This window comes from Mobula hypostoma, chromosome 6 (assembly GCF_963921235.1).
Source record: "Mobula hypostoma chromosome 6, sMobHyp1.1, whole genome shotgun sequence".
In the NCBI taxonomy this organism is placed as follows: Eukaryota; Metazoa; Chordata; class Chondrichthyes; order Myliobatiformes; family Myliobatidae; genus Mobula; species Mobula hypostoma.
Genome location: NC_086102.1, coordinates 161,511,003 through 161,525,185, shown reverse-complemented (window position 1 = coordinate 161,525,185; position 14,183 = coordinate 161,511,003). Strand labels below are relative to the sequence as shown.

Sequence of the window (14,183 nt, the reverse complement as noted above, 5' to 3'; positions counted from 1 at the left end):
CAAGGAACTGATTGTGGACTTCTGGAAGGGGAAGTCGAGGGACCGCACACCAGTCCTCATCAAGGCTCAGCAGTGGAAAGGTGTGCTGTTTCAAGTTCCTGGGTGTCAATGTCTCAGAAGATCTATCCTGGGCTCAACATATTGATGTAATTACAGAGAAGGTACAACAGCAGCTATATTTCATTAAGAATTTGAGGTGACTGGAAAATTATATTAAACAATGTACAATTAAGAAATCAACAAAAAATACCTACCTTTTTCTGGAGTGACCTCCTTCTTTGGTTTCATTGGTTCTGGAGCTGGCTCCTTAGGAACTTCAGGCACTTCAAGAAACATCACAATTTTATGATTAAACATGATATTATAACCAAAAGTACTAATACAACAAAGTGAAAAAGCAAAGGTATATGTAGTAGAGGAATGTGATACTAATCATTTCTCTTCTGTAAATGACATCCCTTTCGTTACTTTAGTCAAGAGTAGGGGTGGCAGCAAAAGACCTCAAAAACAATCGCTGCAAAATGTAGGAAATTTCACTACTGGCAGGACAGCAGGCATTATCCTACTCTTGGTATCACTTCAGATCAACACTGAGAAGAAACTGCTTCTTTTCAAAGACAGTTATAAAGTCTTAACAGTAGCACTAGCAACACACACAAAATGCTGGAAGAAATCAGCAGGCCAGACAGCATCAATTGAATTAGGTTGTCTTAAAGAAAAAAATCTGGCTCTGTGGAGTATTTTGCATAAATTTTTGAATTGTCAAAACAGTTTACGCCTTGTGTTGATATCAAACTATATTTCACTCTATTATTGGAATGAAACTAGTGAAGTTATAAATAACCACTTGGCCATTACCAACAATGACAAAAATGATCTTAAGTTCTCCATTACCAGCAGACCTGTTAATCAGCCAATTAGAACAATTTTGATAGTTATTTCCATACTAAATCTTCAGCTCATTTAAAGGTTTGTTATCCACTTAATTGTACACAGAGCTTTAAACAATAACACCTAAGTATATTAAAATTGACAGCAATATAGAATAGATTCAAGTATTTAAGTCAACAAAAGAAAAACCTTTTTCTGGAGTAACCTCCTTCTTTGGTTCTGGTGCTGGCTTCTTGGGAACTTCAGGCACTTCAAGAAAAATAATATATTTAATATTAAATATAATTCATAATCAAAGATTCAAGGTTCAAGATCATTTAATGTCATTTCCAGTACACAAGTGTAAAGGAGAACAAAATAGTTGCTACTCCAGATCCAATGCAGCACGATAAAAACACAATAAAATAAAGAACACAATATATATAAATGCAAAAGATAGCTTCTATACATAGGTTGATTATACATCCATAAAGTGACTCCAGGCACAGGAGTGTCTGCAGGGGTGTGGAGGGATGGGTTAGTGGGTGGAGGTGTTGATCAGCCTTACTGCTTGGGGAAAGTAATTATTTTTGTGTGTGTTAGTCCTGACATTGATGATATATAACTTCCTCCCTGATGGGACTGGGATGGGTGGGATCTTTCATGTTACTGGAGAAGTTATTGACAGAGAATACCATTTCCACAGTGCTAATTTTTGTTACATGCTTTAGTCCCTCTGAACTAGATCTCCGATACTTTCATTTAGTCAGACTTGACAGCGTAGGGGATATTAGATCAGCCAGGCCAGTTGCTGAAGAGCATGGCCTTGCTCTACCTATGGTTGGATCCGGCCTCATGATGCCAACTCAGACTATTTCCAGATGCTGATTGATCTGCGAATTGATTATGGAGAAGTCAGGAGACGGCAATCTCATCAATGTACAGGGAAGTTTTGACCTATGTGCTTCTACTGTTGGGCAATATCACTCCTCTAATGCTCTCATTCTTTTTTATATGGTTTTAGTAAAGGGTTCTATGTAACACATAAACAAGACAAGGGAGAATGGATAACATTGCCTGACTCCAGTGTTTGGAGAAACTATTTGTCTCCAACTGCTGTACATTGCCATGATTATGTCCCTAAACACATTTTGGAGAGTATATCCATCATGTACTGTACATGTGTGATATCCTCTCAAAGATGTTCTCCTGATCCAAGAGGAACAGACAGGCATCCAGCCATATGACCTGCAATTAGGTGCACTCCCTGACTGCAAGGCTGTCAGAGACTTTTCTGCCTAGTCTAACGCAGGTTTGGTCAGGATGAATCACCTATCTCAAAGCAGTGGCCATAGACAGGATGTTATAGCCTGCATTCAGCTGTAAAATAGGAGTCCAGTCCTTGATATCCTTCCTCTTCCCCCATTGGCTTGTTGATGTGGGTAATGAATCAACAAGCCCTTGATGCACTTCCTCATGTAGTCTGACGTGCTCCCAGAGTGAGGCATACCATTGAACACTTCCAGCAGCTCCAGGCCCATCCATTCCCACAGAACCAAATACAACTCTGCTAGTTAACTATTACTTCCAAGAATTTTATTCCTGCCAAGGCAATAGATGAAGCCAGTCAGCTCCACTGGATCAGTGGGTGATTCAGATTTTCCTGTTTGCTTAGAACTAACACCTCCATGACAGAGGACAGGAAGTTCTGGGAGGTTGTGTTGTTTATAGCCTTTCTGTCATACAGACTAGCATAGAGAATCTGCAAAACAGGGGCATTTCATTGGTCTTTGGTAAAAGAGAAGCAAGAAATATGGGCTTTGGTCAAAAGGGAAGCTGTGACTGACATTACTTTCATCACTATTTACATTATCTCTTCATTTCCCTTCTGCATTGTTCCTTTTCTAGTCTCACGACCCTTTTTCTGCCTCTTCATTTTTCTACTCTGCAGATTCTCATTCAATAGATTAAGGATCAGCTTTATTAACGATTAATTTTATTTGTCACATGTAACATACAGTGAAATGCATAAATGACCAACAGTCTGAGGATATGCTGGGAGCAGCGTACAAATGCTGCCATGTTTCTGCCGCCAACATAGCATGCCCACAACTTAGTAACTCTAATACGCCAACATAGCATGCCCACAACTTAGTAACTCTAATACGCCAACATAGCATGCCCACAACTTAGTAACTCTAATACGCCAACATAGCATGCCCACAACTTAGTAACTCTAATACGCCAACATAGCACACCCACAACTCAGTAACTCTAACTAATATGCCTTTGGGATGTGTGAAGAAACAAAAGCACACAGAGGAAACCCACATAGTCACAGGGAGAGTATACAAACTCCTTACATATGGTGGCAGAATTGAACTTTGGTCGCTGGCACTGAAATAGCATCACACTAACCACTATCTACCATGCCACCATAATGACAAGGATTGCTCTCACAAAATGACAAAGTTGATGTAGAATGAAGGGTTCCACAATGAATCTTTATATCTGCTCAGATGAAAACTGCAAAGAATTTCTAGGACTGATTCGGAGGCAGAAGGTTTGCTTGTGGGCTACCTTATGCTTCTTGTGGCAGTAAGGCTCTCACAGTATACTTGTGATATATCTATTCATGATTTCTTTTGGTTCATTAAAATAGCTAAAATATATATGAAATGCATGTAAATTGTGTGCAAGTTGTTAACAGCCCCTGAAATTTTGTGTTCATTCTGCCTGCATTGTAGCAAGAAGCTGTAAGAGGAAGCTGCACAAAGAAGTACAGTGATCTCCATTACTAGAAACTGTGAAGTATCTCCAACAGTAACTTAGAAAAGCCTGATTCAAAAAAGGTAAGAGCCACTCTCACTGTGATAGGTATAATCAATACTGTCCTTTCTCCAGCTTCAAGTTGAAATCTGGCTCAAGACCTGACTTGGTGTCCAGCTTTAAATTTTCATTTTAAAAAGAAATGAAAAGAAATTGCCTTTTTTCATTAGAGGTTACAAACTTCTAAATGACCATCAGATTGGCTCTGCAAACCATTTTGATTCAATTATGAATTCTCAATATAGTACTGTTCATACTTTCTACTGATAAAGGATCAGATTTTGTGTTTACTCTTACTAAGTCATAAATAAGTTATATATATATATATACCCCAAGTAATTGACAACAATGACTGATCCAAACAAGTTCAAAAGCTGCGCTTGCCTGCAAAACATAAAATCAGCAGAGGGGATAACTACAACATTTACTTCAGTACCACATTCCAAGTTAACCTAGATGTGTTCAACAATAGAGTTTATGGTGGCAATAATACATAAATCTGTCAAAACCTGTGTGTACGAGAGTAGAATTAATAAGTATGCAGTATCACAGTGCTTTTCACATAAATATTTCAATTATTTAAATAAATCAGAAGATACTTACCCTTTTCTGGAGTAACCTCTTTCTTTGGTTTCAATGGCTCAGCAGCTGGCTTCTTAGGAACTTCTGGTAGTTCAAGAAATAATATAATGTTAAGATTATTAAAAATATCATAGCAAAAGGTACCAGTGTAATGATTTTAAATTGTTACACAGGTATCTTGATATTTACTCTTCTACAGTAAATATATACTGTAGGAGAAATTGGCTAATCACTAAGACCAGGTATGTAGAATAAGGTATATAATCTGTGTGCATTAATTACTCTGTAGACAATAGGTTGAACTAGTCTGAAAACATTAAAAGGTGTGAATAATTAGCTGATCAGAGACTATCAGTGAACAGAGAAAGAGTTAACCTTTAAACTTTCTACAGAGATTTTACTTGTTTAATGGTAAGTACATCAATCCGAAACCTTTGCTGTGTTTCTCTCCTTGAATGATAGTAGACTTGCATGTTGCAGCATCTGATGGCTGATGAAAAGTCTGCCGTTTATAGATTAGAATGTCTCCAATAACTCTGATATCTCAGTTCCTAAGGGCTTACATAGTGTCATAGTCACATTGTTCCTTCAAAATGTCAGGAGAGCTGAAGATCCATCTCAGGAAAATGGGAGTGGCATCATTTTGCCTATTGTTGTCTGAGTCACAAAGTTCAAAATAGTAGTCATAGTCATAGTCATACTTTACTGATCCTGGGGGAAATTGGTTTTTGTTACAGTTGCACCATAAATAATTAAATAGTAATAAAACCATAAATAATTAAATAGTAATATGTAAATTATGCCAGGAAATAAGTCCAGGACCAGCCTATTGGCTCAGGGTGTCTGACCCTCCAAGGGAGGAGCTGTAAAGTTTGATGGCCACAGGCAGGAATGAATGAAATAGAAGTGTTCCAACAAAGACTAATATGATTATATAATTTCTCTGCTGCTTCTAGCTTTCTGCTTTACTAAATTTGCAAGGACACCTTGTGTACATGACATTTCTGACACAGAATATAAGCTTTTATTGATATGCACTGGGTAACTTAACTCAATGGGACAGACAATGGAATGTCATTGACCTAAACTACTAACTTTTATCTATCTCTCTCAACAAATATGTACGTAAATATTTCTGACATCTTTAATTTCTGTAAAACTGGTACAGTGCCCTGTTAGAAACAGGAAGCCAGTTTATGTCAAAGAACTTGATCATATTTTTTGATACAAGGTGATGGATAAGAATGACATTATCTCTTGGGTGATTTCAAACCCATAAGTACAAATTTCAGTACGTAATTGATATTATGTATTGAAAATTAATTCCAGCTGTTGTTTCACTAGAACTTCATCAATAATCCATCCAGATATCATTACTACAAATCATATATACAAAACGTTGCGTAAATTTAGTAGATATATATAAACAATCTATAAATTCACAAGCTTTCAGCTGTATAAGCTTAAGCAATTTTCTACCTTTCGGTTCAGCAACCTCTTTTGGAACAGTAGCTGGTTTTGGTTCTTCGACTTTCTTCTTAGCAACTTCTGGCACTTTAAAGAACAGTAGTTTAATTTAGTAATGAGTTCACTTAAGAAAATGTACAAATTTGTCTTCTTTAATTTTAATTTTGACTCCTGACCACAATAAAACAAAAAACTTAGCTAGACATAACAGCAGAATATTAGTACATAAATTATTAATAGCTTACCTAAAATATTTACTTTTTGAGGCACTATCTTGCTTTTTGCATTGTTAAAGCATGATTTGAAAGTATTCTGTGCTATTTCTCCAGTTGCATTTTAAAACTTGTTCATTCACTGGTAATTAGAAATATTCCTGTAATTTTCCATATACAGTTACTAATATCTGTATTTTGAAGATTAAGCCACAGATTACTGTATGTTCTCCACTGAATAAAATTTGACACTGACAGTATAATGTAGATAATACAAAGATACAATACATCACAACACAGATGGTAAAAATATCAACAAAAACAAAGATTTAAAGTTGTTTAAGAGTGCAAAAAATGATCTAAGAGGTCAAGAATTCTACACTGGCTGGACTAGAACACTGTTAAACAACATTGGCATTGAAATTCAATCCTCCAATTTTGCTTATACCTTTCTTTGGAGGAACTTTCACTTTTTCTGGAACAGCAGCTTGCTTCTCCCGTTCGATAGCAGCAGGTTCAGGTGGAAGCTCTGACATTTTAAAGAACATTATCATCATCTCAGTGTAAGCATATCTGAGAACGAGTTTATTTCAAGACTGACAAAATGATGAAGATACTTAAATTAAGATATTGACAGATAAAAACAAATACAACACAGTATTTATATTGCAATAATATGTACTGAATATCAATAGAAATGATAGCACTAGGCATTAGCTTTTACACACAGAAGCATGAACAGTACATAAAAGATTTAAAACTTAAACTATGTTAACTATCACACTGCAGTGCATTAGCACATTAGGAAATTAAACATACTGCAAAGAATGAATGAATCAAGAAGCACTAAGTGAAATAAGTTTATGGTTTGTTAAAAGAAACCGGATTTTTTTACGTTGAAGTAAAGAGCAGGACACCATGATGAATAACTTTGTCATAGGTGATATTTCCTAAGACATTCTGTACCTTTGATTGGTGGTGCTGGTTCTTTCCCTGGTTCTTCGGCGAATGCTTCTCTTGGAACATCTGGCACTTTCAAAAACATTATTGATTTAAAATGATATTTTGTGTAAAACTAACAATGAAGCTAATTAAGCAAATGCAGACAGATACAAGATACATAGATAACATGTGCAAAGTTAATATACAAAGTAACTTCAGAACAAAGGCAGTAAATCATTATCTGGGTAATCACTAGCAATAATACTATTCTTCATGATTGGTGAAATATTTTTGAGAGGAGTGTATTTGATCATCATCATGGAAAAAGAATTCTGGAAATGATCATAGAAGTGATCATATAAAGTAGAAATAGCTTGCAGGACAGAAAGAGAAAGAACTGACAAACATGTGCACAGAAACATGTTATATACCTGTTATCAGAGTGGGCTTTTCTCTTGAAATTTTAACTGGTTGGATTTGTTCAGCAATTGGTCTCTGTGGCTTCTCCAGAACTTTAAAGAATATGAATGTTTATTACAGATTTATTTTGTACTCAATGCTCAGATTTGTGTATCAATGAACATAACATGAAACATACACAGTAAACAAAATTGACAGGGTTGCAATCCTCTTATTGAAAGACATAAATATTGATTATTTTATGTAACTAGTTGTCAGGAATTTGAACAGCAAGTTGCTAGAAGAATAATTTTATGCTGTGGAATACTTTAGCCAAATATATTTTTTTTAAAATTAAAAACTTTACTCATGTTATATCATAAATTTAAAGAACAACATATTTTGAATTAGCCTGTGTTTAACTGACAGCACGTAAGACAAACACATATAATACAAACAGATATAAAATTCACACTCTAATATGTACTGTACATGCACAATGAAGATAATCATTAATAAAAACTTTTTGGGATAGACTTAGAAAGATAATTATGAAAAGTGGATTTATTTTCAGCATATTTCATGAAAGTTTGCCAGAGATTTAAAGCATCTGTGTACCTTTATCTGCAGCACCCATCTCTCTTTTATGAACAACATCTTCATGATATTCTTCAATAACAGTCTTCGTATAAACTTCATTCACTTTGAAAAATATGGTTGTTTAAAGATACAATTCATTCAAGAAAATATATGTAGCTTTGAAGCCATTGTAACCAAGCAAAATCAAAACACACAAATGACATAACAACATTAATCAACATTTTATTTTAGAAAGACACATAACCCAAGCATCTATAGACCAAGTACACAAATTCTTATGTTGGGATGGCACCCTGAGAGAATATTTACTGTGGGCAAATTAAAAATATATAACTTTGGGAGGATACCACTTATTTGCAACAAATCAGTCCAAAATCAATTATGGAAATTAAAATGCTCAGTATAAGATTGAGCATAAAACTGTTGAGGCTCCCTGGTGGGAAGATGTTTTAACTGCCCGCTTATATCTTACAGATCCTCGGACCTACTGTCAAATTTGCTAGGGGTCAGGGATGCATCTTTGTTACAATTATCAGTTAATGAAGGTTATGTGGAGTTTTGATTATAGTAATTTCTGATGTTGGGATTCTACAGCACTACACTGGGGAGTTTCAGTTTAATGCTTGTAATAATTTCTATGTAATTATATATTTTAGTAACTTTGCTTTAAATAAATAATCATTTTAAATATATTCACACTAACGTTAACAGTTTTGAATTGTTTCTGAATGTCATTGACATTTAAACCAATTAAAATATCTGATAATTTTGCCAGAAGTCAAAGCTCTGTCTCAGCTTCATTTCCTGTCAAGGTTTATTGGGCTATTTCAGAGAGGAATCTTTGTATTATTTTAGCAAAACTACCTTATTATTCATCTTACTGCCCACCTCAAGGATACCAACAAACAGCAAGAACAACCTTCTGTATGTAGGCCTAAAATATTTGGTGAACAGATAAAGATTTGTTAAAATATCAATGTCATAATATTTAATATATTTAGCCAATTGAACCTCAACAGTTCAATTAAAAAAAATCTCTATATACCCCACAAAGCATAGAAAAGTGCATCCACATATATATGTATACATTTCAGTTACATAAAAAAGTCACAGAACAACAAAGTACACAAAAAGGCAAATGATACTTATTAAGAAGAAAGATTATAGCTATGATGAGTGGATTTCATCACGAGAAATATAAACTGTTCACACTTTCTTGAGTAAAGTTTATAAGGATGGTCCCCTTTCATCTCGTACCTTTTGTTGTCATGATCTCTTCTTTTCTTGGTTTCAATTCTTCTACCACTGGTTTCTTAGGGATTCCTGGCACTTTAAAGGACGTTGGATTGTTTTAGGATAAGAGTCATTTAAGAAACACTTAAAAAATTCAGAAACACACAATAACACGAGACAAACAGGACAAATAGAATTAACACAATACATCAGATAAAGTATCCAAATCAACTAATAATAAATATAATACTATAACCACATTTGGAGCATCCTATTAGATAGGAGCAAATTGAAATTAGATGGAATGGGTTTTTCCAATGTTATAGCTAATATTTATATCAGCATATAACACACAAAAAAATAAGTTGGAGTTACTTGGTAGGTCAGGCAGCATCTGCAGAATGATAAACAAAATTAATATTCCAGGTCAAACTGTTAAAAGTTCTGATGAAGGATTCTTTGACATGAAATGGTACTGCTGTTTCATTTTCACAGGGCTAGGGTAAGGAATGTTGGGGGTCAGGAAACTGGGTAGATTTGTATTCTGAGCTAGGGGCTGGAGTGTAGGCTGGGTATGTGGTTGGATCAACGATCTGAATGCAGACAGGATGTACAGACAAGCTGAAACTTTCATCAGTGGGTCATGCAGCATTTATGGGGGCAAAGGGATAGTTGACTTTCAAGCTCAGAGCCTGCCTCAGGACTGAGAGAGTAAAAGGCAGTTATTTGCAGTTATATTTTTTGGGTGTGGGGTGTGGGTGTTAACTGATGAATGTTGAATGCCATTGTAGCCTTAGTATCATCAACATTTTTTGTTATCCATGGAAGTCAATGCCTCACTTTCTTACAAATAATGTGTGGAATAATTACATATGTACAGATTGGTTGGCATAGTTTCCTTCATTAAAATGACTCTATTTCACAAGCGTGTCACTAGTTATGAAAATCATCTGGATGTCCGGAGAAAGTGGAAGGAGCAATAAACGCATGTCCTTAGAAATCAAGTTTTGTTTTTGCAAACATTCATTATCTAGCACTCCCTTTCTCCTACACTCCATCATTAATTTATTTTGTGCCTTCTTATCCAGAACTATTGAGAATAACCTAGATATAATTTGGGCAGTTACAAATTAAATGTGAGAAAAGTAATATAAGGCTATGGATGTTTAGTTGTTGATACATTTGAGGCTTAGATAGATTTTTGGCTGCTAAATGAATTGGAGAGAATCAAGTGGAAAAGGGGACTTATAACTTGTAATACATAATTGCAAAACAAAGATTCACTAATTATTTTTGGTCAAACTCTCCTTTTACGAAATAGAAGTGAAGCACAATTTACAGTGCTACAGAAACACACAAGTGAACATTTCAGAAGCCAAACAGGTCAAACACTCAAAAAACACAATAATAAGCCATCAAGACGGAGAACTGATTTTTCCTGAAAATATTTTATACCTTTTACTGTGATGATCTCTTTTTTTAGTACAGTTTCTGGCTCAGCTTCAGTATCAAGTTGCTTCTTTGGAATCTCCAAGACTTGAAGAACATGATCAAGAATGAAATATATCAAAGGTGGCACCCATAATTTTGAAGTGAGATTTAAAATCAAAGTACAACATAAAACACAGAGGACAGACAAATCTAGCACACGATGATAAAAGAATTATCCAATTAACAATTATATCCAAAGATAGTATGCCTACATATTTCTAAACCAGTGATAGTTGATCTTTCTGCATCAATGGCTTATTCATTTAATTTCATACTAGTATAGCAGAGCAGTTATAAAATATAGCTATATCAGCATGAGATATTTCTGTGTACATTGGTACCTTTTCTTGAGATGACTTCCTTTTCTCTTGAAACAGCAATTATTTCAACATCTTCCAGTATTTTGGGCTTGGAAATCTCCAGCACTTGAATAAATATTGTACGTTAAGATAAGTCAATTTAAGAAAATATAATTTATGTAAGATGTTTAAATATTAAGTTAACAGGACACAAAACATACATCACAAGAAGGCTCAAAATGACATTAACCCATTTGGGTCATACAGAGATTAACATTAATCTGCTTTGGACTGACAATGAAAAGCATCTAACTGGTCAAACAGAATAGAAACTTGACAGCATAACATGAAAAATATTCATTACATTTGCAAAGAAAATGTTTTACTTCAATACTAACAGCAGGCTCCTTCAAATATGATGCTTAATGCCATTAATTAAAATGTCATTTATTGAAGGGTATAGGCATTGAAACAAAAATGAAAAAATATCATGAAAACAATGAGGTGATTCAAGTAGACCTAGAATATACTAATTGCCCGGGCATCTATCATTCTCTTCAAATTCATCTTTGCACTATGAAATATCCCTCTCTGAACAAGTCAGATAAACTTTGCATGGGAAATAAAACAGAAAAATAATGGAAATTCTCAGCAAGTCAAGTAGCATATAAGGACAGAGAAAGAGTTAACATTTCGGGTTGGCGATCCTTCATCACCACTGCAGATTTTGAATTTCAAAACTTGCCATGGGAATTGGAGTTCCTATATTTGAATGGGGAATTACCAGGTCTGCTGAATATATTAGAAAAGGAAATAATCTTTGTTTTATATCTTTTGTTTCTAATTACTTTCTAGCTATTAATATAGATATTTCATTACATTTTATTTCTTTTAGGAATTTTGATTAACATTATTTTAAGTAACATCATTAGGTTTAAAATTACTCTGATTATTAAGAACATTTAATAGCTGTTAAAACACCTTCATTGGCTTTGAGAGAAGGCAAAGGATGGACATGCTAGAGTTTATTTTCCAGAAAAGAATATGAAGTGATTTGATTAAGGTTCTTAAGTTAAATGTTCGCTTCCATGAAGAAAAAAACTAATTACCAAAGCACATTAATAATTCTTCACTAGTAAATGATAAAGTGCTAAACTTGCTATTGTAGAAAATTTGAGGTGATTAATTTGAATGACTATAAATGGCTGCTGGATCAGTAGAAGAGAAGGAAGAAATATAAGAGTATCTTAATATGGTGAGATGATGGTAGGATGTTTGTGAGAAGCATAAACACTGGCAGAGATCTGCGGCTTGTATACATGATCTAAAAGTTTACGAAATTCTATGTAAGTAACAACTACAACACACAAATAGAAAACAATAAAAAATTTACTCGACTTCAAAAGAATCATTGGTGACTTGTTGGGTCAATGAATTTCATTCAAATAAGAAGGAACAGAAACAGTGTTCCAAGTAAGAATAAATTGTTCCCAGGAAAGCTATTAAGATTATGATCGACGTGGTATTTTGATTATCTTGTCAATTTCGTACCTTTCATTGGTGCAACTTCATCTCTCTTTGGAACAATGGCTGGTTTTTCTTCTGGTTTTACTGGCACTTTAGGAACCTCGGGTGCTTAAAATGATACAGGTTCTTATAAGAAAAGATTCACTCAAAGAACAAGTACAAGAAAAGGTTGACATACTGTCTGAATAAGAGGTGAAGAGAAGGTTAAAATGCAGTTAACTAATGAATTCAAAATAACTTCTTATCTTTAGAATTAACATAATGAATACACCAACAATGAAGCGACCTATGTAAAAGAATGGAATACTAATTTGTTTTACTTATTCTATCGCCTTAATAAATATATAATTCCATGCAAATTAAATGAGTCAACTCACTGTACAATAATTATTCCAAATTTACAATTGGTTTTAGTTCTCAATTAATTTAAACATTGAAAGATAATTTCTACATTAACTGAAAATATGCTCGTGATATCACAAACTTTGGAAACGTTCCTTAGAACCCTCTGCACAAACTGAAATCTCTAAAAAATTTTTCAATTGTTTTGAGTTGAATTGACGAAGTGTTATCAGTGGTTCTATATGTTAGAGCTATTAGAATGTAAATAATGCATACAGGTTACTATGTTGCATATTTTAGCAATGACTTTGGCAAATACATATAGAATAGACAGACAAGATCTAGGTCTACTAGTTCTCCTATTAGGTATTTCATCTTGCGTTCTTCCTATGACTGTAATTTCTGATGTCGAGATTCTAGACCACTACACTGGGGAGTTTCAGTTTAATGCTTGTAAGAATTTCTAAGTAATTATATGATTTAGTAACTTTGCTTTAAATAAATAATCAATTTAAATATATTCACACTAACGTTAACAGTTTTGAATTGTTCCTGTATGTCATTGACATTTAAACTAATTAAAATATCTGACAATTTTGCCAGAAGTCAAAACTCTGTCTCAGCTTCATTTTATGTCAAGGTTTATTGGGCTATTTCAGAGAGGAATCTTTGTATTATTTTAGCAAAACAACCTTATTATTCATCTTACTGCCCACCTCAAGGATATCAACAACCAGCAAGATCAACTTCTGCATCTAGGCCCAAAATATTTTCGTGAACAGATAAAGATTTGTTAAAATATCAATGTCATAATATTTAATATATTTAGCCAATTGAACCTCAATAGTTCAATTAAAAAAACAATCTATATATTCCCCACAAAGCATAGAAAAGTGCATCCACATATATATGTATACATATATATCCTCTACAATTACTCTGAGCACCGGTGCCCCACAAGGCTGTGTACTCATCCCCCTGTTGTACTCACTGTACACCCATGATTGTGTAGCCATGTTTCCATCAAACTCAATATATAAGTTTGCTGATGACACCATAATTGTAGGCCGTATCTCGGGTAATGATGAGTTTCAGTACAGAGAGGAAATTAAGAACCTGGTGGCATGGTGCGAAGACAACATCCTATCCCTCAACGTCAGCAAGACGAAGGAATGGGTTGTTGACTTCAGAAGGAGTAACGGACCGCACAACCTCATTTACATCAGTGGTGCGCAAGTGGAACGGGTCAAAAGATTTAAGTTTCTCGGGGGTCAATATCACAAATGACCTGACTTGGTCTAACCAAGCAGGGTCCACTGCCAAGAAGGCCCACCAGCACCTTTACTTCCTGAGAAAGCTAAAGAAATTTGGCCTGTCCCCTAAAACCCTC

The 14,183-nt window shown here is 34.5% G+C and overlaps 1 protein-coding gene across 1 annotated transcript in view; it reads right to left on the bottom strand.

The window, feature by feature from the left end:
• Positions 1–14,183, bottom strand: part of ttn.1 (titin, tandem duplicate 1) — a 377,466-nt gene that overhangs the window by 155,315 nt on the left and 207,968 nt on the right. The window contains exons 110-121 of the mRNA XM_063052084.1: positions 12,476–12,559; positions 10,967–11,050; positions 10,590–10,670; positions 9,159–9,230; positions 7,920–8,003; positions 7,334–7,414; positions 6,927–6,992; positions 6,409–6,489; positions 5,761–5,835; positions 4,303–4,365; positions 1,081–1,140; positions 255–323 (exon numbers count right to left, since the gene is read on the bottom strand). Coding sequence (XP_062908154.1) covers positions 255–323; positions 1,081–1,140; positions 4,303–4,365; positions 5,761–5,835; positions 6,409–6,489; positions 6,927–6,992; positions 7,334–7,414; positions 7,920–8,003; positions 9,159–9,230; positions 10,590–10,670; positions 10,967–11,050; positions 12,476–12,559 — 900 coding nt within the window. The remainder of the gene's footprint in view (positions 1–254; positions 324–1,080; positions 1,141–4,302; positions 4,366–5,760; positions 5,836–6,408; positions 6,490–6,926; positions 6,993–7,333; positions 7,415–7,919; positions 8,004–9,158; positions 9,231–10,589; positions 10,671–10,966; positions 11,051–12,475; positions 12,560–14,183) is intronic.